The sequence below is a fragment of the Arvicola amphibius genome, chromosome 9, assembly GCF_903992535.2.
Source record: "Arvicola amphibius chromosome 9, mArvAmp1.2, whole genome shotgun sequence".
Classification (NCBI taxonomy): Eukaryota; Metazoa; Chordata; class Mammalia; order Rodentia; family Cricetidae; genus Arvicola; species Arvicola amphibius.
This window is the reverse complement of record NC_052055.2, coordinates 115,619,097-115,642,241: the sequence shown is the minus strand read 5'-3', so window position 1 is coordinate 115,642,241 and position 23,145 is coordinate 115,619,097. Positions and strand designations below refer to the sequence as shown.

Sequence of the window (23,145 nt, the reverse complement as noted above, 5' to 3'; positions counted from 1 at the left end):
ATAAATTTGTGGGACCCCTAAGCACTTCATTCCTTGGCGTGTAGGTTAAGCCAGACTGTATCACATGGTGTGGAACCTACTGCCGGCCCCTCAAAACCTATGAAGATAAGGAGATGATCTTTGTTCAAAGTATTTCTCAGAATGCTCCCCCTTTCCTTCAGGTCCCCATCATGCACACACACACAGCAACTAATTCTCTCAACTCTCTAAGCCATCTTGCCTCATGAAAATCCTCTCCAGGCATTATCTTTCCTGATGCGCTCCCAAGGCCATAGCACACCACAGTCAGCCCACAGGCTTTTTCTCCTAAGATCACTGGGAAGGGTAAGTCTGTGTTAGCTTCATTCTTTAGCACCAGCTGAATAGGATAACTGTTGTAAGAGGCCAGTGGCACCACTGATGAGGGGGTGTGTGATGGAACTGGCCACCTAAACAGTCATATGGTGGTGTCCCCGCTCCCCGTGTGTGTGTGTGTGTGTGTGTGTGTGTGTGTGTGTGTGTGTGTCTGTGACAGGGTCTCACTATGTATGTAGCCTTGGCTGTCCCCAAACTCAGAGATCTCTCTTACTCCCTAGTGCTGAGAATAAATGTGCATGCCAAACCCAGCCTATATGTTATTTCTTCCCTTCATTGTTCTTACGAATACCTGTTCTGTATTTGTTGAACTGTATTTTTTATATGCCATACTCATGACATAGGTGCCAAGGTAAAGGTAGTTCCTTGGCTATTGTTCCATGCAGAAGGACTGCCCAGCACCTTCACACCCCTAGGACTTTCTGGTTTCTGGCCCATCTCCCTATGCCATCCTCAGGCTCCCTGAGCTTCCACTACCGCAGTTCTACTGTCCTCATCTTTGTCTCTAAGGTGCTGTTATCCCTGAAGATACCCCCCCACACACACACACGCACAGCCAAAGTCCCTGCCACAGTTAGTGTTGCCTGCCAGTTTGGCAGGCTCTGGAATAATGTAGGAGGCGAGCATCTAGGTACATTTGCGAGGAATTTAGACGCGTTAGCCTGTGCGCAAGCCTGTGACAGACTCTTTTGATTAGGTTGAGGCAGGAAGAGCCACCCTAATAGTGAAATTAGGTCCTGGGCGTGGAGAAGCAAGCAAGCCAGTACGGACATGAATCATCATTCTTTGCTTCCTGACTGTGGGTACAATTTGACCAAGCTGCCTGAAGCCCCTGCTGGCAGGACTTCCCCGCCATGATAGACTGTGAACCAAAAGAAATCCTCTCTTCCTTGAGTTTTGGTTTTGTTGTTAGGATATTTTATTACAGCAATAACAAAGAGTCCCTTTCTGTACCCCTCCCTGAACTGCCCAGTCTGACCCTGCTGGGCACAGGCATTGTCTTCTCCTCTCTAGACATAACATTGCTGTCTTGGAGTAGAAATTATCTTCACTCTAATATCGGTGGTCAACAATTTGAGCAGACTACCGCGATAGCCATTACCATTATGGCAATGGAGCTACCTAACTCCCTAGGAGGAGGAAGGAGGGGAGGGTCATAGGACCCTTACCTGGGATTGCAGCATTTCTTGCTCCTGCTCTGCCCTAGAGTAAGTGACAGTGGACCACGCTAGAGTATCTACAAATTGGGTTAACCTTAAGGGGGACACAGCTCCCATAAATTCTTCATCCATCATGGGGTGGAATTCTGAAGTAATGTAGTAGCTGTTTGGGGGTCACTCGCCACCCTGTAAATTACCTTTCACCTCTGCTCTGTTGGTAAGCCCAATATACTCATCCACTGAGTTGCACTTTGGTGACTTTAATGTCACTGGTGCCATCTGAGGTAAAGAGTCATTTGTTTGCATCTCCCCTGGAAAAGGAAAGCCAACAGCCTGCTTTGCGGTCCCTGCATTCTGGCATGTGCCGTTAGAACTGTGGATGAGGCCCAAGACTGTAACTGGACAAAAGGGATATTTTATTTAAGCCCCTTCAAATCTAACATCTTGTTCACTGACTCTAATTCCAGCCGTGAAATCCCTGGGGAAACTTAGGGTTTTGGGGGTGCTTGTGTATGCAAAATGGGCTTCATGGGAGCTCAATAGGCTCTGTGCTTGCCAGTTTCCCACAGTACTTCTGGGGTTGTGTGGTGGTTGGCTTTTAACTAGGGCCCTTGTGTGGGTGGATGTTCCACCCTCTTCCTACAAGCAGGGTCCTTCGGGAATGTGACATTGGTAGCTTAGAGCTTTGGTAGGTCAGTTGTCAGCAAGCCTGGGCTGCAAGGTCAGGTGAACACAGGAGATTAAGCTCCCCCCACCCCACAGCAGCACAGTAGAGGCCAACAGAGACTCAAGGCCGGATGCAGGTGGAGCCCCTTTTCCAGCAAGACTTGCTGCCCCTGTTCTCAGGCAAGTCTGCTGTCAGGGCAGACTTTCAAGGGCAAAGAGTCTGAAGCATGCCCAGGAGCTTCCCCACAACATTCCCAAAAGTTCCTGCTGGAACCAGGTCCCGACTGATTCTTTAGACCTTCCGAGTTGAGTTGGTCCCCTGTTCAATGACTTGGGAGTTCCCTCAATTCTGACTCCAGCCATGGAAGTCGGGGCTTTGTCCGTCAGTGGACCACGGCATTAAAAGGAATCGGGGCCCTTCAGAGAATATGCTATTTTCTTGGCTTGAGGTAGGAAAATAACTTAATGCTATCAATGCAGATCCCGAGTTTGCAGAGAGGCCACATGAACAATTTGCTCGTATGGAGCGGCCATCTCTGGTGGATGCTTGCTCACTTGGGAGGCCAAGGAGAAAAACGTGCTGCAGGCTTCTTATCGGAAGTGAGGCAGTGAGGGCTGAGGAAGAGCTTTAGAGATGAGGGGTCAGGAGGCAGGCGGGCCAGAGGTGAAGGAGTTAAAAGACTGGACAAGGTGGACGAGCCCAGAGCCCACGTGAGAGACAGGAGGAGAAGCAGAGGCCAACAAAACACCCTTGAGCTGGTGACCAGTCGAGTGGCAGCCAGGGACCCAGTGAGAACCGGAAGTCATTCTACAAATGACCTGGAGATTCAAGGACGGAAGGGCATCATTAACTTTTCAGAAGATTTGGGATGTGTTAGAGCAGCAGTGGATTGCTTGAGACCCTAAGGTCATAGCTTTTTTAAATGTATGGACTATGTCTTGAGGCAGGCCCTGCAAAGACAACTTGGGAGGACAGCAGACCCATTGAGAAGAGAAGAGCTGACCTTGGGTGACCAATGGCTGCTACCTCCTGGAGGAAGACCAGAATCTGAGACCAAGCAGGATTGATTGGTTTTGCCGTCTGTCACCATGGGAGACCCCAAGAGACAAAATCTAGAGGAATATGTCATAAAAGGGCATGTGCTTAGGTTAGCAAGCAAGGAGCAAGTGAGAACAAGGAAAACATTGAGATCACCAGTGATGGTCTGCCGGGTGGGAAAGGGATGGAGGCTGCTGAAGAACAGCTGAGCCATTCGGGAGTGACGCTGCTCAAGCCTAGGCAGTCTGAGGAAGCATATGGGGAGCGATTTCCTCAGGCAGTGAGAACTGTGTTGCACCAACAGCAATCTCAAAAGACCAGGACCATTCCAAGTGGACGACAGCCAGGGTCCAGAGCCGTGCTGAGCCTTCTAGGCTGGAGGAAAATTTCTCTCAGGGTTGAAGAAACCTGACAGGTATGCAGATGGGTGGGGATGGAAATATGAGATTTCAACTATTTGGTGACAGTTGATCCAGCTATCTCCAGGGCAGCCCCAGGAACACAGCAAGGGCACAGAGCACTTGGAGGGGAAGCTGCTCAGTGGAGTCCTGTCTCTCTTCCTCCAGCTCAATGACCTTTCCTCCAGCTCAATGACCAGAGCACTCCTGCTGAGAGGTCTTAGAACCTCAGAAAAAGGTGTCTGGGGATGGGTTTCTGGAGATGTCCAGCAGCTGCAGTTGGAGGGATTTCTGTGTGCTGAGTGGGAGGAGTCCCAGGGTCATCCTAGGACTGTTGTAGGACACCTTTTGGAGAGCAGCGTGGGCAGAAGGACCCCACATTGCAGGAGTAACCTAATAGCCTTTCCACTGGTCAGTGGCCAGTGAGGAAGTGGTCCCCTGCTCTTTAACAGACCCCTGGGCTCTTTTTGAACTTTTCAGTCCTTCCACCTTAAAACTTTTGCTTCCTATGTGGAGTCTAGGTTTTAAGAAAGGGACATGACAGCGAAGGGTTGGGGCATTGGGAACGAGAAGGAAACCAGCTGTGAGGTGAGAGAGGACGAATAGGACGAACAAGTACATTAGACACATGTATGAAAATGTCACAACAAAACCCATTACTTTGTACAATTAATATTTTGCCAATAAAATACTTTCATTTTTCATTTCTTTGGGCTTTAACCTATAAAGGAATGACATTCATCTTTTTTTTGTTGTTGTTTTGCTTTTTTTGGACCTGAATGTCAGCCTGGGAAATTTATGAGGGAGGGCGGACACTTCTATGTTAACTGTTTTTATTGTATTGTGGTAATTATTACAATTTCACCTCTTTGTAGAACTCTGAGCCAAATTTAGACTTTGAGATTGGACCTAATTTAGGGGCATCAAGCAAGGGGAGATTTGGTTCAATGTGCTCTTACAAATAACATGGGCTTCTAACCTATTCCAAGGCCCAGGTGGGAAGAATCTTAACTGTTTAGGAATCCCTAAGCAGGAGCCGACTGTATGGGGCAGCCTCTGCTTTGTGGGGAAGAGTTGAGACTGCCCAGAAAATTTTTCAATCCCTACACCGACCCAGCTCTGCTCAGTGAGTAACACCAATATGGATGACACTTGAGTTTTCAAGAAGTGGGTAGTGTCAGTTTAGCTTCCGGGTCCTGTAGCGCTTCCAGGTCCTGTCTTGACAGACAGCCCACATGGTACCTTCTCCACATTGGGCTGAAGCAGAGTGAGTCTGCCAACTTGTGAAGTCCCCCCACCCACCACCGTCATCCCCAAGTGCTGTGCTCAGCTGGGGTTTCAGCTCCCCCGATTTCTGGCAGACCTGAACCTGGACTCCCTGATACCCATTTTCTCTTCTGGATACAAAATCTAAACTATCATCAGGAAACCATTTTCAAGTGCCTACTGCCTGCCCATTCTGGAAGAACAAGAAAATGTTCTGATAGTGAAGGCCGTGGAAAGCAAGAAGGGGGACGCAAAAGCCAGCACCAGCTGTCACCAGCCCTGCCCAGGTCTCCCCTAATCCAGCTCTTTGTGAGCCCGTGGCCCAAGCAATTAGCGCGACAGGACACAGGTTAAGCATTATTGGTTCCCAGATTAGAGACCTGAAGTTCTCTGCGGAGTTGGACTCTCTCATCCCCGCCAGCTTCCCTGTCAGCTTTTGACAGTCTTTGCTGGAGTGACATCTGGATCCTGCTACTGCTGGTTCTCTGCCCAGTGGTCCTCAGAAAAAGCTGCCCATTGCCTTTCTAGGCACCTGATGACTGAGCTCAGGGCATCTGACTCCTAAGCTGGTCTTCACAGACACATGAGGCTGCATGGGCCAGGATCCTCCATTTATTTAAGGGTCAGCAGCAAGTAATGACTAAGACCAGACGGCAAGCCCCAAACAGGCAAGGTCTACGCCCAGCTATGCTTTGACCAACAGAGTCATGAGGAATTCCCCCACCCAAATGGCCTTTCCTAATTTCCTAGCACTGCCTCCAGACTTGTTAGACCTCACGTCAATCTACCCTCACAATGACTTTGTGAGGTAAGAATAGGCAGCCCCACTTTTAAAGGTGAAATTGAGGCCCAGTCATGAATAGAAGGCCTCTCATAGCAAAGGAAGGGAGGTGCCAGCTTCCAGCATAGTAGCAGGGACAAGGCCAGTAGAGAACCACGGACCAAGCAGGAGTTAAGCTCCCTCTTCCTGCTCCTCTTTCCTCTCCACTCTTTTACTCTCAAGCTCTCCCTTCCTGATGACATCCTTTTTATGCTTTTGCGAGAATCTTCAGCAGCTCTTTGAAACAATCCTACACACAAAGCCATGCTTTAAGACATGGAACCATAGCAGCTTGCATGGGATGCTCCAAGGCATTTTTGCCTTCCATCCGTCACCCTTCCAAGGATCTGTGGTCCCAAGTTCAGTTGACCAGTTCTGTATGTTCAAGAGAGGGTGGGACAGGTTTGTCAGAAGAGCCATGCTCCTGTCAGGGATGTGTGTACAGGTGCCAGTGAGGTTGGGTGGAGCGGGAAGAGCCGTTTGTGTGTACACAGTATGTGAGCCAAAATTAACAGCAAGCCAGTCTCACATTGTTTAGAGGCTTATGGACTCTGTGAAGTCCCACACTGATACTCAAAGAAAGGTTGATCTGAGCCACAGTAACTAGAGTTTAACTTCCGGGGCCCCCATTTGCCTTGGGAGGGAGGAACCCTAGCAACGCTCTTGCTGTGTCCTTGGGAACAGTTACAGGTGTATTTTGACAGGTTGTCGTTGGCCTAATGTTTGTCCACTGCATGTTCTCTGTCACTCACCCTCCCCCCATCCTGTTACGAGTGACTGTGGGAGAAGGTAAAATGGAGGGAACATTTTGTGTGGCCTTAGTGGAGCATCTATGTCCTTTGAAGTCCTCTGTCCTCTTGCTTCTTACAGATCATAATCCTCCAGGCACCCACGGGACGTGACAGTATTGAAGGTGACACAGCATGGCAGCTGTGTGCTTTGTGGTCATCATTCCTATTAAATTACTGGAGTTACCTACTTGCATAAGTAGCTACAAGGATATACCTACTGTCAAGGAAAAAAGCCAGAATTATCTCTCTGTTCACTGCAGGAAATACTATGGAATCACTGACATGGCTAAGAGTTATCAAATCATCTATATAGCCTCCCCCACCCCAAAGAAGAACATCATAAAAAGATATTCAAAATGTGTCTGGCATATTATAGAAATGTCTGATGTTTTTTCCTCCCTGGAATGTTTCAGCTTTTTAAAAACATGTGATTTCTAAGCCTTTATTTAAAAATTGTTGGACAAAGATTAAAGGATCTCTCAAATTACCTGCCCTGCTCTTGGCTCCATGGGACAAAACAAGGACCACTCTACATCAGCTCCACCTATAGGCTGCCCCCAAATGATGCATCAATTATTAGCAAGGCACAATAGCAGTAAGTGCCTGGTTTTTCTTCCATCTCCCCCTCCCCCGCCCGAAGACATTTGCCCCACTCTACGACTTGGTTATCCATGCAGGAATAACTTTTTGTCATAAAGATTATAAATTAGAGAATCTTTCTGACTGTCCTTTGCTTTTATCGATAGAGCAGCAAAGCGAAGCTGCTCGGAATGATCTCATTGAAACGACAGCATCAAAGGAAGAGTCCTCATCCCGTGGGCTAACAGACACAGTGGAAGCTATGCAGCTTGATTTTCTGGCATTGCCACATCTATAAATGGCTACTGTAGCAAACCCCTTCATTCACTAGATGACAGACCTCTGTCAAAGGTATAACGCTTGCAGCTATTCTAGTGAGCGTTAGCCAAATCCCAAATTGCTATCTTGTCTCGATTACACCTGGATCATGAAAGCCTCCCTGGTAATCAAGAGCAGACAGGGCATCAAGTTTATTTAGGGTTACACCAAGACCAAAGAGCCCAGTTTAAATAAGCTTTGGGGGGTAAGTGGGACCAGAATGCCTTAACCACATGTTTTTAGGACGACACTCACAATTGTGAGAACTTGCCCCCGCGAGAGTTCACAAGCCGTACAAACGGCAGCGACACCATCTTACTCAGATATTATGTCCAGCAAAAGACAATTCAACCAAGAGCTCAGGGCATGAACCCCCCCCCCACCCCAGCGCCTGCCGATTTGTCAAGGACAAAAACCTAACACAGGCCCAACACCTATAAGGATTGCTTGTAGGCTTTTAATCAATGTGTTACTGTTAGCATACAAATTAACCTATTGAGCAGGTGTGAAGAAAAAAACTGTTACAGATGTTGAGCGCTCGCTCTGATTTTTCTCTTCAGCCTCATTTTTGCTCAAGACTCCCACACCCAAGATTCTTCACTCAGCCCTCCCACCGGCTTAGCCCTCAGCATTGAAGGCTGTGTCCTAACACCACACCGTACGCTGCTTTCTATGAAAATATCTACTTAACTACATTTCAATTGTGAAAAACGATGTAACTTTCCCGAAGCATCCTGGTTCTTATGGATCATTATTCTCCAGTTATACATGAGGAAACGGAGACCAGTGCTCAGGAAGGTGACCAAGCATGACTTGATAGGATGTGCTTTTTAAGGCCGTTCTAAATCGGTGACCAAAAAAAAAGTAACTCTCAGATCCGCGGTACCCTTCCCTGTCCCCAACATTAGCTGTCACCCCCTGAGAAGAACCATTTGTCTTGGCTCTGTTCAAGCAGGAAAGAGCTGAAATGACTTGCCCAAGATTACTCAACTAATAAATGACAGACCCTTGGTTCAAATCTAGGATCATGGATTAAGGGCACTTTGGCCAAGCACGGGTATAGAGACCGGCACCCCCCCCCCCCCAAGCTGTTGAATCCCTCTTGGCAAATGGAGGAGGACATGGTAGCAGCAGGTTGTGACTACAAGCTGCCTTCAAGCCGCTTCTCTCCACAGAGGTTCTCAGACCCTGGGAGTGGGAACTGTCCCCCAAATCAGAGACTAAACCGCTCTCAGTATGTCAGTAGTTTTCTGAAACACCGAAGGGAATAACAATGATTATTTGGGGGGTGACAAAGCAACCTTAGAAAACTTGAGCAGCTCAGTGGCTTCTGTTAGGGTGTTCCCAGCAAGACACATTCACCTAACTGCATGGCTGGCTCACCAAGGTGCCCTGATAAAAGATGTACAAAGCATGAACATCACCGGGAGGGGCTGTCAAGCTCCATAGTAGGATCAGAGGGCTTCCAATAGAGCCCGAGGACACACTTAAAAAGCCCTGTGTGTCTATCTCCCATTGGCATCTAGCCATTTCCCCCCTCCTTCCTAGGGGTAAATTCCACTTTTGTTTTTGCCTATTTTCTTCTCTAACCCCTTTTCTGATCTTTCCCGATTCCATTACGCACATAAAAAAACACAGGGCTGCCAAAAACACTGTTTACTGCTCTGGGGGAGGAGGCTGAGCACCGTTTAAGCGTTGCCAATGCTTTCCCTAATCCCTTTTTCCATTTCCAACGATCTTGCCAAGGACCCGGCCCGAGACCAGGCTCCCAGGAAAGGCCGGAGGTGCAGGCTCAGCAGGCATCCTTCATCCCCAGCCTTCCGCGATTGACCAGCTTCCCTCCCTCCCTCTGTTCCCTCTTTTCCCTAAGCAACCCTCCCAACCGGAGAAGCAGTGGCCGCTAGAGACTGTGGCCTCTAGTTTACTGTCCCTAACCGATCCGCTCTCACCGTTGCCCACGTGAGCAGTTGTCAAGGCAACCAGCATGCAGCCCCTCCTCCCAGCATCGCAGAGTGAGGCTGACCGCTTTCGAAATCCCGCCTTCCCAGCACGCCTTTCTCCTTTCGTGGTGGACTCTAGGGGTTAGGCGGGTGTGGGGGATGGGGGAAGAAATGTTGCAGTTTCCAGAATGCCCCTCGCGGGGTGGTCCGCTGAAGTAGGGAGCTCCTGGTACCTCTCAAAGTTCCTGGTGGTGTGTGTGTGGGAATTTGGTTTTTAGTGTGAACATGTGTTCACAATTCTTTTTTAAAAATATTTTTATGGTTTATTTAACTTTTATTTTATGTGCATTGGTGTGAAGGTGTCAGATCCCCTGCAACTGGATCTTCAGACAGTTGTGAGCTGCCATGTGGGTGCTGGGAACTGGACTCAGTCCTCTGGAAGAGCAGTCAGTGCTCTTAACCACTGAGCCATCTCTCCAGCCCCGTGTTCACAATTCTTGTAGCTGGTTTCATGGTTTATGTTTGTCCTGGTCTCCGAGGTGCATCTATGTGCTGGGAGATGGACCTGGCTCAATGTTCACACTATGGGGCAGTTTGCACTCTGTTGTAATGAGCATTTAGAGTATATATACTCAAGTCAGAATACTACGACTCTGCTGTGAAACAGTCTCTCCTAGAAACGGCTGCATGAAAAAGACGAGAACAAAGGCAGTGTCGATGGACATGTTAATGTTGATGGGCATGTTAGTGTCCTACCACTAGACAAAGAACTAAAGGCGGCTAATGACTCCTGGGAGAATTAGCCTCCCCGAGGGATGAGCTCCCAATGCAGAATTGTCAGCCTTGAAAATCTATACATACAAACAACAAAATAGCAGGTTTATATATGTTTGTACACACACATATATACATACACACCTATGTAACAATAACAATTTAAAAGATAAAAATTAAGGAAACCTAGCCAGAGCCCAGGGGTAGTAGGGCACATCTTTAATCTCAGCAGAGGATCTCTGTGAGTTTGAGACCAGCTTGGTCTACACAGACACTTCCAGGACAGCCAGGGCTACATAGATAGATCCTGTCTCAAAGAACCAAAAACAAAACAATAACAACAACAACCCCCACCCCCCAGCAAACTAGGCAAGAAGGAAGATGTTTTCAGATCACTTCCAGCTTGATTTTTTTTTAATTTCCTGCAGCCAACGTGCGCGTATCCTCAGGAAGTTCTAGTTCTGGTGAGCAGCGGAGTCTAAAGACATCGCTTGTGTTGGGGCCTCCCCTACTAGTGACGCACAAGGAGGCAGCTCACATCCGCCTCTCGAAATTTCACTAAGTAACCCACAGAGTCTAGAAAAAGCTTGTCCACCTATGCAGGGTACCTGTTCAAACTCAGTGTTTGTTTGTTTTGCTTTTTAATTCTTTTTGAGACAGGGTTCTGGAGGCCAAAAGAGGCCAAAGGTCAGAGAGTTTGGGACTTGTTTTTAGTTCATTCAAGGTTATTGTGCTTCTAACTCAAACAAAGGTCCCACTTAGTTGTCGAACAGAGTTCGGGTCTCTCAAGGCTGTTGTCAACAGGTGTGGGCAAGTTGCCAGACCCTGTGCTCCTGAAATAGGGAAGTAGTTGGTTTCTGCCTAAAAAAAAAAAAAAAAAAAGTCTAAGGATCCAACTAAGTTCCAGTTCCCTTTATAGAAATAACTTAGGATCCACCCAGGGAGTGGTTTGCCTACAGAGTGTTTGGTCTAAGGCATGAGTCTAGGGCATGAGCAACGAATGTAGGCTGTGACTTTGAATTTGTATGTTAATACCATCTTTTGTCTTACTCCTACCTTTTGGGATCAGGGGTATATTAGCCAGTTGGAAATGAGACACGGGAAAATTTTCAGTACTCACTGAAAATTCCCTCACAATATTATCCTCTATGTTTTGTGTTTTATTATTTTCATTCACGTCTTCGTGTTCTCTACTATATTTCTAAATCACCATGTCTCCACTCTGGAAGAGGGTATTTTTTGTCAAGGCTGGCCCCGGACACAGGGTCTTACTGTGTCACACTGGTTGGCCTGGAACTCACTGTGTAGACCAGGCTGGCCTTGAATTCACTCTGCATCTCAGGTGCTGGGACTTGTTGGACCCTGGAGTCCAATTACCAAGGAGGAGTTGGCCCAAGAGACCATTCTCACACCACAGCTGATGTAAAAGCATGAGGATCTTATTAATTCTGTCGCAACAGGGTCTTTCAGCATTCGAGAAGCCAGAAAGACCCTGAATAGCTGGTACAAGCTACTTTTAAAGCAAAAAGCCACAGAAACAAAGGGGGAGTCTGGGGGTTGTTCTTTATCTATTATGATTGGTTATTTAAAGGGCTATTACCAATAATTGGCTGGAGAGTGGTTGCCAGATCAGGTGAGGTAAGCGGGAACATTTGAGGGTTACGTTGCCCCTTTCCCAGGGACTGAGTCAAAACATCTGTGGACATCTGTGGGTTATCTTGTCCCAATTTCAAGAACGGAGCTCTATTTGGAGAACACTCACAAGGACTCAGGGAGATGGAAAGTTCCCAACATTTCAGTCCGTGTGTGTGTGTGTGTGTGTGTGTGTGTGTGTGTGTGTAGTTAGGTCCTTGGTTCCCAGGAGAGGGGGGAGCACTACCACTGAGAGGCCTCAGCTTAACGTTCTACAGGACTAAAGATGTGTGCCACCATGTTCATTGAAATTATATTTTTGAATTCTCTTACACAGAAGTTGGGAAGTTGGTTACCATATGGGTTTCCCATATAGCTTTACTTTTGGCTAATCCACCCACCCACACTCCCTGCTCACTTCTTTCCTTTTGCTCCATCCCCCTTAAGCTCTTTTTTTGTTTTGTTTTTCGAGACAGGGTTTCCCTGTAGTTTCTAGAGCCTGTCCTGGAACTAGCTCTTGTAGACCAGGCTGGCCTCGAACTCAGAGATCCGCCTGCCTCTGCCTCCCGGGTGCTGGGATTAAAGGCGTGCCCTACCACCGCCCGGCCCCCCTTAAGCTCTTAACCCCAGCATTTGTCTCTCCTGATTGTCATTTCTGATTCACCACCTCTGAAGACCTCTTCATTCTCTTCCTGTCATGGGCTCTTTCTAGCTTCCTCAACCCTAGAACATAGTTCTAAAAATGCAAAGCTGTGTCCCACATATGAGAGAAAATGTATGGCATTTAACCATTTGGGCTTGAGTTACATCCTGCTTCTTCCACTATGCCAGTCTGTGTCTTTATCTTTTATGTGTATAATGCCACATGCATTACAGTGCCTGAGGATGCTGTCTGGTCTCCCTATTGCTGGAGTCAGAGGCAGCTGTGAGCTTCTCAGTGTAGATGCTGGGAACCGAACACTGGTCCTTAATGTAATGATCTGTCCTGTCCCTTTAAGAGACAAGCCCCACCCACTCCCTCCCCCATTCTCCCCACTTCTTCCCTTTCCCCTTCTGTCCCCCCTTCTGTTTCTCTCTCTCTCTTTCCCTCTCCTCTCCTCCTCTTCCCTTCCATAACCCACTAAATAAATATCCAACCTCACTCTACATGGCAGGCCTATCCATGTCTCTGTCTCTCACCTGCCTTGGAGACTAGCTGCCTGCAGTGTGGTCTCCTGGTGTGCCCATTCATCTGTCTCTCCTCATGGGACTGGCTGCTCCATTGAGGTATCTCACCCACCATGCGGCTCCCTGCCTGGGACTCGTGGCCCACTGCAGCCACTCAGGGAACTGTGCCAGTCCCTGCCTAGGACTGGCTGCTCTTGGGACCCGTTGCCCACTGCCGCTGCTCGGAGACCTGCAGCGTTTCTGCTGCTGCAGCCGCCAGGGATCCTGCAGCATTTTTATTAATCCATTATACTTAAGAAGAGCTACAAGTGCTCTTAATAGCTAAGCCTTCTCTCCAGTCTCCAGTCTGTGTCTTTTAATTGGGAAATTAAGACCATTACTATTTAGAGTTATTTTTTTTAAATATTTATTATGTATACAATATTCTGTCTGTGTATGTGCCTGCAGGTCAGAAGAGGGCACCAGACCCCATTACAGATGGTTGTGAGCCACCATGAGTTCATACTGGGAATTGAACTCAGGACCTTTGGAAGAGCAAGCAGTGCTCTTAACCTCTGAGTCATCTCTCCAGCCCCCATATTCAGAGTTATTATAAGTTGTTAAAACTGTTATACTAGCCAATTAATAATGTATCAGTAACTTTCAGAGAATAAATCACCAGGATACTTTGGAGTACACTTGGATTTTAGTTAATAAGATTAGAAGTGGGAGAGAGGAAGGATGCATAAGGATAAGGGTGAAGCATTAGACTTATAACAGAAAAATCAAAGGTGATTAAAATAGGAGGGGAAAGACGGGAAGCTGTCAGGGCCATCAGATTCCAAAGACTGAAAGCTATGGGAGGTTATAATTAAAAACTAAAAAGAGGCAGGAATAAGAATGAAATAAGAAAAGATGGGGAGCCGGGTGGTGGTGGTGCACGCCTTTAATCCCAGCACTCGGGAGACAGAGGCAGGGCGATCTCTGAGTTTGAGATCAGCCTGGTCTACTGAGTGAGTTCCAGGACAGGCGCTAAAGCTACACAGAGAAACCCTGTCTCAAACAAACAAACAGACAGACAGACAAACAAACAAACAAACAAAGGGAGAAGAAAAGATGGGGAATAAGGTGGGAGTATCTCAACTGTGGCTAAGAAGTTCAGTAAAGAATGCCTTAGAGTAAACTGGGAGAAGAAGCAACAGCTAACTGAACAGGAGACAAACAGAAGCAAAAATGTCACGCAACATATACGCAGCAGTGGAAAAAATGCTCATGGAATGGCTTGCGGGCACACACAGTTGCACTGAATGATGAAATGCCCAGATCCTCTGGATGCAGTAGGTTCTGTCGGTGCTGTGTGGTGGAAGGGCATAGTGAGAACCTTGGTCTCTGCAGCCTCAGTGTTCTTGAGGTTCTGGTGTGTGGGAGATGGGAGGTTGTAAGTCCTGTAGACTCTTTAGATGGCTGCGACCTTCCCTGGTCCTTCAAGTATTGTGTGTGTGAGGAACACCACCCCACCCTCCTTTTTTAAAGAGTTAAAAATTATTTCTGATTATAAGCATGTGTGGCCTCCCCTGGTCCTGCAGGTGTGGTGTGTGTGAGCCATAGCCCCTTTTATCTATCCTAGCCCCCTGACCCTGAGAGTTAGCACTCTGGACTCCAAATCCCAGGATGCCAGGTCCTGACCCCTCCTGGGGGAGGAGGCTCAAGACCACTCCCACAGACTATTAAGTGAATGCCCAAAAGTGGAACATATAGTCTCTTTTCCTTTCTCCCATTTGCGCGGCTTCCCGGTTCCCCCTTGCAGCCACCTGAGAGTATAGAACTCCCATTAAACCTGGATATCTCTTAATTTGGCTTGTTTTAATTTGGCTTGACTGGGATTTTGCATTGGCGGAGAGCTCATGTTAGGAAAATATTCCTAACACTGACATCTTATTTTTTTTTTATTATTATTATTATTATTATTTTATTATTTTATTATTATTATTGACAGAGTTTTCTGTGTAGCAGCTCTGGCTGTCCTGGAACTCACTCTGTAGACCAGGCTAGCCTTGAACTCATAGTCTCTTGCCTCTGCCTCCTGAGTGCTGGGATGAAAGACATGTGCCACCTCTGCCTGGCTAAAAAAGAGTTTTCAAAGTTATTTTTAACTGTATACAGGTGCATGTGTGTATGTGTGTCTAAGTGTGTGTGTGCACACAAGTATGTGCATGTGTGTGCAGACGTCTGTTGAGTCAAACCCCAAAACATATACATACAAGTAATACTATACACGCTGAACATGTATATTGCACTTATATATTTAGGAACTGAAGAGTCCAAGAATAAGAAAATAAAAATGTAGATTCGCAAAATAAGAATGTAAAAATTAAGAAACATAAAGTTGTAACTCTAGGAGACTTAGCAGCTTGAGGATTAACTACTAATAGTGGGTTATTTCACTTTACAACCCATAGCTCCATTTACAAGGGAAAAGCATCTCTCTGCAACTGAGAGCTAGCCTAGGATATGAGCTGTGTCAACGTTTAGGAGATAGATATATGACCTCTGGGTTATGCATTATCCCTGCTATGTGAAACTGGCAGCATCAAGGGGGAGAGCACAGGGCTTCAGTAAACGCTCCCTGAAAATACCAAGAAAGACAATAAACTAAGTACTCAAGTTAAACACTAGCTTAACTAGAGAAACTCTGTTAATGGAGATTGTAAAGTAAGACAATCTGTATCTGAGTTTTACCTTGAGACTGTAAAAATTCCTTAGTTCAGACCTAATGCTTGGTGCCCCTACTATAAAAAGATGCCACAGCCTAACAAACACCATCTCTGGCTGTGGTCTCAACTAGCTGATAAGCTTCTGTGCCCTGCGGTGTTTTTTTATTTTATTTTATTTTATTTTATTTATTTTTAAGTTTGCTTCTAGTTTTCTGGAATCTGGTTTCTGAAATAAAGTTTGCTTCTGGTTTATTAGACTTTGGTGGTCTGTCCTCATCTTTGTGGGACCCCCTGAACTCAACACACACACACACACACACACACACACACCACCACCACCACCACCACCAACAACAACAACAACAACAACGACAACAACAGAGAATAAGAAGCCATGAATTTCAAAGCGAGTAATGGAGGGTACATGGAATAATTTTGAGGGAAGAGAGAAATGATGTAAGTATAATCTCAAAAATTATTATTGATTTTTTTGTTTGTTTTTTGAGACAGGGTTTCTCTGCATAGCCCTGGCACTCTGTAGACCAGGCTGACCTCAAACTCATTGATCCGCCTGCCTCTGCCTCCCAAGTGCTGGGATTAAAGGCGTGCGCCACCACCGCCCAGCTGTTTGTTCTTTTTTTAACCAATGAGAGTAATATATATTCACAGCATACAGAAGAATTATTCCACAGCCAATGCTTGCTGCCAAACTGTGAGGGCCTGGGTGAAGATATAAGCCAGGCTTGTTCTGTTTTTAAGATAGGATCTCACTGTGTAGCCCAGGTTGGCCTTTAACTTGTGATCTTCTTGCCTCAGCCTTCCTAATGCTGGGATTATACAGGTTTGCATCAAGGCTCTTAAAATTTAGGCCTCATTCCCTGTCCTTAGGTCATCTGGAAGTTTTGTCATTTATCTATCTATCTATCTATCTATCTATCTATCTATCTATCTATCTATCTATCTATCTATTTTGTATCCAGCGTTCCTTCCATGTATGCCTGCAGGCCAGAAGAGGGCACCAGACCTTATTACAGATGGTTGTGAGCCACCATAGGGAAGAGCAGACAATACTCTTAACCTCTGAGCCATCTCTCCAGCCCCATCTGGAAGGTTTTTTTAATCACTTTCTGTAGGGGTATTTTGTTTGTGACCTGACAAACAAAGCTTCCCTGAAGATCAGCGGTGTGGAAATTCATTCAGCCAATAGCCTTCTGGGTACCCGCCCATTAGGGCGTGGTCTGAGGTACTATCAGAGCAGAAAGAAAGAGCTCACACTCAGCTGGTGGTCTAGATTCTGATCAGAGCTCTCAGTGCCCACAGAGCTGAGGACCACTAGGGCTTTATGATGGTGAGTGTTCCCCAATAAACATTTGTTATCTTTTATCACAGGCTCTTGTGGACTTCTTTAATTATGCCTATATAAAAATTCAGAGTTTCTGTCTCCTATCAGGAGGACCACCTGGTGTGGGCCAAAAGGAAGATAAAAATCTAGAGACTAAGGTTATCAAAACTCTGCTTTCAAAAATACTACTTCTCCTCATACCTATTTTTGTCTGTATAGTACCTTTCTCTAAATAATGTCTATTGAAATTCAAACTTTCTGTTTTGATATAATGTTTAAGTTTTCTACAGTAAACAAGACATTTTTCTACAGTGATCTCTGAAGTCTTCAAAAAGAAGATGCAGCCTCACAACAATAGTTCCACCTGATTCATATGATGCCATTAAGCCAATAAACACCATTCAAAGATGGGTTTTGGGCTACAAACTGCTCAAGATGATTCCAATGTGGCTAGCTGAGATTACAACATTCTGGCTAAAACTTCAAATAAGAGCCTAAAAAAAAACCCTACCGACTACTCAGAGACTGTCTACAATTGAACCAGACAGTAATCTTGAGACTTTACCATCATTTTAGTTTTTGCAAGATCCCTTAGAAATAACATCACCCCCATGACAGCTGAAAGTAATTTTAAAAAATGGCTTCCCCTCTCCCAATAAAATTTGTCCTTAGGGTTAGGGACAGTTGTCATCTGTTAGGGGTTGGTCATAAGTTGTATGGGGTTGGGGATAGAAATGAAGTAGGCTCAGGGATCTCTTTTGGGAAAGAAAAAAAGGGAAATGGGATGGGATAATAGGTAGATTAGTGTTATCTACTTATAAACTATTAGTTATAGACATTTTACATTGGTATAGATTCCTGTATATTGATACATATGTAAAATTAGCTTTATACTCCTGTATAAGATAATTTGTATATTGATACAAATTCAAATTATACTTGTTATATTGAATTTGCTCTTATTTCTGTTTATAATATTTGTTACATATGCAAAGTTATTTTATTATATTGTATGCATGCATGTTTCTACTTCTACTTAAGATATTTTGTATATTGATACAATTTTAGGATATATTTATCATATTTTTCAGACATTTCTGCCTCTGATAAAGATATTTATATAGTTTACATTTTGAGGTCATGTCCTCATTTGCTGCATATCTGTTTAAAGACTGATTTTATAATGTTAAGCCTTAGTATTTGAGCTATATAGGTATTAAAAATTATAGGTCAATAGTCACCCATATTTGTCATACTTTTAGTTAGGCTAATCAGGTTGTCTAGATGCACAGAGATTGTACTTCACGTAGATGGGTAATCTTCAAACACTTCAAAGAACTGTAGACTATGACATTTAAATAATTTAGGATTCTGTTGACACAGTTGCTGCTGGCAGTACCAATTTATTCCCAAGAAAATGTTGGGAACCAAAGACACTCCATTTGGAGCTTGTTTTCTTCTCAGCAAAACTGGCCTTTGAGCAAAGAACTGCCCTTGCCTTGACTACTGACAAAATATACTCTGTTCAAACTAGACAAGCAGGATACAAACAAAAACGATTGCCAAATCTCGCCAAGACAGGGTAGGACAGTGTTTCAAATGTTCCTTCCTCTGAAAATGGTCTGTGAGATACTCTAGGCCTTAGCCAAAGTTGGCTGTCACAGCATTGCAAATGAGACTTTAGGTGATTGTCTAAGTAGCCAGCTGTCTCTATCATTTTTTACACTGTTTGGAAGTTACTTTCTTGAACTTCCTGCTTACTCAGGTAATATTATTTTCTGCTAGGCCTCCTTAGCCTCCTTATTCCCCAGGGAAAGGTGAGTGCACTATCTGCCCATTCCACAACCCCACTAAGCAGGACAATCAGTTCTGCAGCCCCATGACGCAAGACAATCAGATGCTATAGGGAGTCAAGTCAAAGCAGAACTCAGTTTATTACTGTGAGTGTCAGTTTATATAGGTTAAGCGACATCATGTGGAGTACCTCCAGCCAATGAGAGACAGCCAAGCCCTCCCTCTGGCTGGAGGGGTGTCTACCTAGATTTTGCTGTCTCATCCTCACTAGGTAGCTTTTACTATCTCTCAAACTAGAGCCAGGCTTTTCTCTGTTCTACAGGCCTTGAGGTATAGGTCCTGAGATAATTTTGCCCCAACACATTTTACATTTACAGGAATGCTATGACACACTTGTAGGAGTCAGAGGACAATTTGTAGCAGTTGTTTTTCTCTTTCCACTGTTTGGGTTCTGGGAATTGAATACATTATCAATATTGGCTATGAGTACCCTTACAGACTGATCCATCTGGTCAACCTCTTAATTCTTTACATTAAATCCTTTCTGTTGTGAGTTCCCTCCCACAGACACACATAGAGGTTTGCATAACAATGAAGATAAATCCTACTGTTTGTTGTTACTGGGAAGCTCTCTGGAAAGAGAGGAATGTTTGCCCAAAGAAATCTTTTGTGGTCTATACTTCAAAGACCAAGTCTTGGAAAAGATCATCTATATCTCTGAATGGGTTGTTGTTTACCATCTCTTTGCCTATGTAATAATTTTATATAGATTTGTTATCTGTGACTTTGCTTTGATTACCCATAATGTTTACTGAAGACATGATTTTTATTCTGTACATTTTATAGGACAATGTAATAAAACCAGTAACTATTCCTTAAAATAGTCAGACTTTTTATTGTAATAAAATACAGATGTGTCCCAACTCTTGAATGGGTTGTTTTTCTTTGTGTTGCTGGTTTTTAGCATATTGATTTTGGTCTCTTATTGGTTCCTCAAGAGAAGCATCTAAGGATACCTGGTGTCCCTTTTGTGCAGAGATAGAAAAGGAGCCAGAAGAAGGATTGGGGCAAGTAGAAAAGATATACAGAGCCAACATGAAGCTTTATTGCTAGTTAGAACTCAGGGAATCCTAGCAATTCGAAGCATCATTCTGGACTGGACCTCTGGATAGGGTACAGGTAGTGCGTTTTTGGCTGCCTGTTCCCGGATGCTCAGGATACGGCCAAGGGCCTGCTGACACAGATGGGCACCCAAGAATGCCTCCACCCGCACTCGTCATGCTGTCAATTGTGGCCGTCCCTCAAACAGATTATAGCCAAGAGCCACCGGCTGCAGGGACAAAAATGTGAAAGCTGGAGAGCTAATGAGACCCCATTGCTGGTGACTCAGCCCAAGCGTGATGGACACAGCCCCATGGGAGGTCCAGGGCAGTGTAATCCATTCCAAGACCTGACAGTAGCCAGAAGCTGCCTCCCACCCAGGCAGGAAACAAGTCACTCAGGGTCTGCTCTGTGATTCTGGCTTTTCCCAGGTCACAGTGCTTCTGACTTACGTAAGTGGCAAGAAGGGTCCTGCCCTTAGTTACTCTTCCACTCACTGGTCACGTACCTGCATCAGCTCCTCCAGACACACGAGATCAGCCAGCATCACCTGATGGCCAGTAAGGAAGGTCCCATCCCCAAAGAACTTTTCCTCCAGACGCTGCAGAGACTCGAACATATTCTTTAGGTTCCGTTCCACTTTCTCCTCTGGAATCTGGGTCCCAATGAGTGGCCCCAACACCTGACAGAAGAGCAGAAGTGCTCCATATGTAACCTTGACTCTTACCAGGTCCGGTCCCTCTCCCAGAGAACCTTGCACACCTTGGTCCACAGGGGCACTCCAAAGATGCCACGGATGTTATCAGTATGCCAGCCTAGATACTCATGGACGCGGGCACGGGCTTGCAGGTCAGCTGGGTACCAGTGGTCCGCCACCTGGTACTTGGAACTCAGGTACATCAGGATGGCTGAGCTGGGGACCGTGGGAAGAGGGGCTGTAAGACCCTTGACTGTTTTCCCATTTTTCGGTGGGACCTCGGGGAGTCTCACATTTGAAGTACTTTCTTCTAGTCTCCTCACCTATCTCTCTCTCTGCTCGATCTTTCTTCTCTGCGGGGCTGCGCGTGAACCCCTCTCCCCCACACGGCAAGAGCTCCTCCAGAGCTTTTGTCACTAAACTAGTGGGAGAACCAGCCAGCACCTGGAGACCTGATCGTTTCCTTGGTCCCCAGGGGCAAGCCTTTAGCAGAGTAGACAGGGAAGTTCTGGGAAGTCAGGAGAAACTCCTTCTAGCCTTCATTATTGCATCTCCATTTCGTGTATCTCTGGACAAACGTCCCCGTTGTCACCTTTCAATACCGTACCTCAGTCATGGTGGCGAGGTCTAAAAGATGGGTGGGGGGAGTCCAGCAGAAGAAATGGACAGGGACTGGGATATACTGGATCAGCCCCAGTCATCCTGGCCTCATTCACAGATTGTCAGGTCTAGCCACGTCCCCCTAACAGTCGGGGGTATATCAGTCAGGCTAAGCTCCCTCCCCTCTGCCCCCGCCCCCACCTCATCCCGACCCGCAGGAAGCGAGAGGAGGTGGCGTGCGCTCTGGGTTTATTTACAGCTGCACCTTTAGGTCAACACGAAATTTCCGTCTTTGAGGACAGGAACTTTCCGCTGGCAATTCAACTGCAAGAATTGCTCGCTTACGTGTTGCCCTGGGAAGGAAGAAGCCAGAAAATGTGTTCAAGGACTCGGGTAGTACCTCTGTATTTTTCCTCTCTCTTTGCAACCAGAGCAAGGCTACAGCGACCAATGCCTGGACTGGGACCAGTGGCACAGAGGTGGTTCAGCTACGTGTTTCTGTAGGAGCCAGCCATGATAAGCCATGATAAGCTAAACCAACCAAAGGAAGCTCTTTACTTCCAACCATTATCACCTGCCAGAATAGGACTCAGTCATCGGTAAGTCTTAAGGAGGCTTGAGTCTTAGTAGTTTACCCTGAAGCAATACCTGGTTGCAGGAAGGACCATATACTAAGATTACCAGAGCACCACCCAAGAACAGACCATCCAAAGAAATGCCTAACATTCCAACCACTGTAGATAGGATCACCTGCCAGCACACTCACCAGGACACCCCTAGACAAATGTCAGCCAATCAGGGGTCCTGAATCTCAGAAACCCCTCACCCCCACCTTTACTACTATAAAAAACCAACTGGACTGAGCTTGGGGATCTCCGGATATTCCAATACGTTGGACATGCAGAGACACCAAGTTTGCAAACTTGCATAAAATAAAGGCTCTTTGTTATTACATATGGGACTCCTTGTTGGTTTTTGAGGGACTTCGCCCATCTGGGTGTAACAGTCTCTTCCCTGCAAAATCTCCGGGGTTTCGTTAATCTAAATGTCACATACCTTCAAAGCAAGAACTCTGCAAATATTTCGTTTTCTCCCCTACATCCCAGGGCAGAAAGTACCACCCTGTCTTCCTTGTCAGAGCAGAATTCAGGTTTAGAGAGGCCACTCCAAATAGGGCATTCCCTGGTGAGGGCACTGGGTGGTGAAATAATGGAGGAACTGTACCCATTAAAGAGTGAGGGGCTGACATGCTCTAGGCGGAGATGGGCATCAGGCTCAGGCCAACCTTTGAGTAAATCCACGGTGTGCATCTGGAAAGGGATGCCGTTCTTCTTGGCGAAGATGTAGACGGCGCGGCAAGGTTGCTACAGGAGGTCGAGGTAAAGCTCCAAGCCCATGGCGGCAGTGGCTCGGGTGGTGGGGATAGACTGCAAAACCAGCACTAGCAAGTGCAGGCGATTTCAGCTCAGTCTCAGTGGACCTAGCCCGACACGTTCCCCCTCCTACACAAATGACGCCTGTTGCTCTCGGGGGAGGGAGCTGCTTTGGTGGACTTTGCACAGAAAGGGGAGCGCGCCTTCGGGCAGAAGCTCTAGGCTCTAAGGAGTTGTGGAGTTAGAGATACAGCCAGAACTTTAGTGTCACCCGGAGCGGGAAATAACCAAACACCGCTTTTCTGGACTGAGCCCCAGAGAACGTTGTGGGCTGGACGTGCGCTCCGCTCCCAGTCTTCGGTTACTGCTGGAGGGAAGAAGGGAATCCCCATATCCAAGGAGAGCAGCTTTGTTTCTGGCTGCTAGGAACATTGCCTTAAGGCAGAACTGTTTAAGTCCCAGCTGCCCCGTAGAGCAAGCAGGTCCTCTAAGAACAATGCATCTCCTCCATCAGTCCATGAAATCTGGAAGGCTGCCCAGCATGACTGAGGTAGTAGTCACTCACACACACACACACACACACACACACACACACACACACACACCTTCACGTGTGGCATCTTCCACAGTGATGGTCCAGC

The 23,145-nt window shown here is 46.2% G+C and overlaps 1 protein-coding gene across 6 annotated transcripts; it reads right to left on the bottom strand.

Moving 5' to 3' along the window:
• Positions 1-19,604: 19,604 nt before the first annotated feature.
• On the bottom strand, positions 19,605-22,624 carry LOC119823076 (glutathione S-transferase theta-2-like). Of its 6 annotated transcripts, XM_042055696.1 has the most exons (6): positions 22,417-22,624; positions 21,333-21,484; positions 20,597-20,747; positions 20,422-20,516; positions 20,287-20,326; positions 19,605-20,063 (listed from the first exon to the last, which is right to left on the bottom strand). In XM_042055696.1, the coding sequence occupies exons 2-6, from the start codon at positions 21,335-21,337 to the stop codon at positions 20,010-20,012; spliced, it is 345 nt and encodes a 114-aa protein (XP_041911630.1). In that variant the 5' UTR covers positions 21,338-21,484; positions 22,417-22,624; the 3' UTR covers positions 19,605-20,009. The 6 variants fall into 6 exon arrangements, 2 of the variants coding, with proteins under 2 accessions (XP_041911630.1, XP_038198782.1); XR_005286897.1 differs by adding an exon at positions 20,855-21,273 and having other exon boundaries at positions 19,605-20,516; positions 21,397-21,484; XR_005286898.1 differs by adding an exon at positions 21,139-21,273 and having other exon boundaries at positions 19,605-20,516; positions 21,397-21,484.
• Positions 22,625-23,145: the final 521 nt, after the last annotated feature.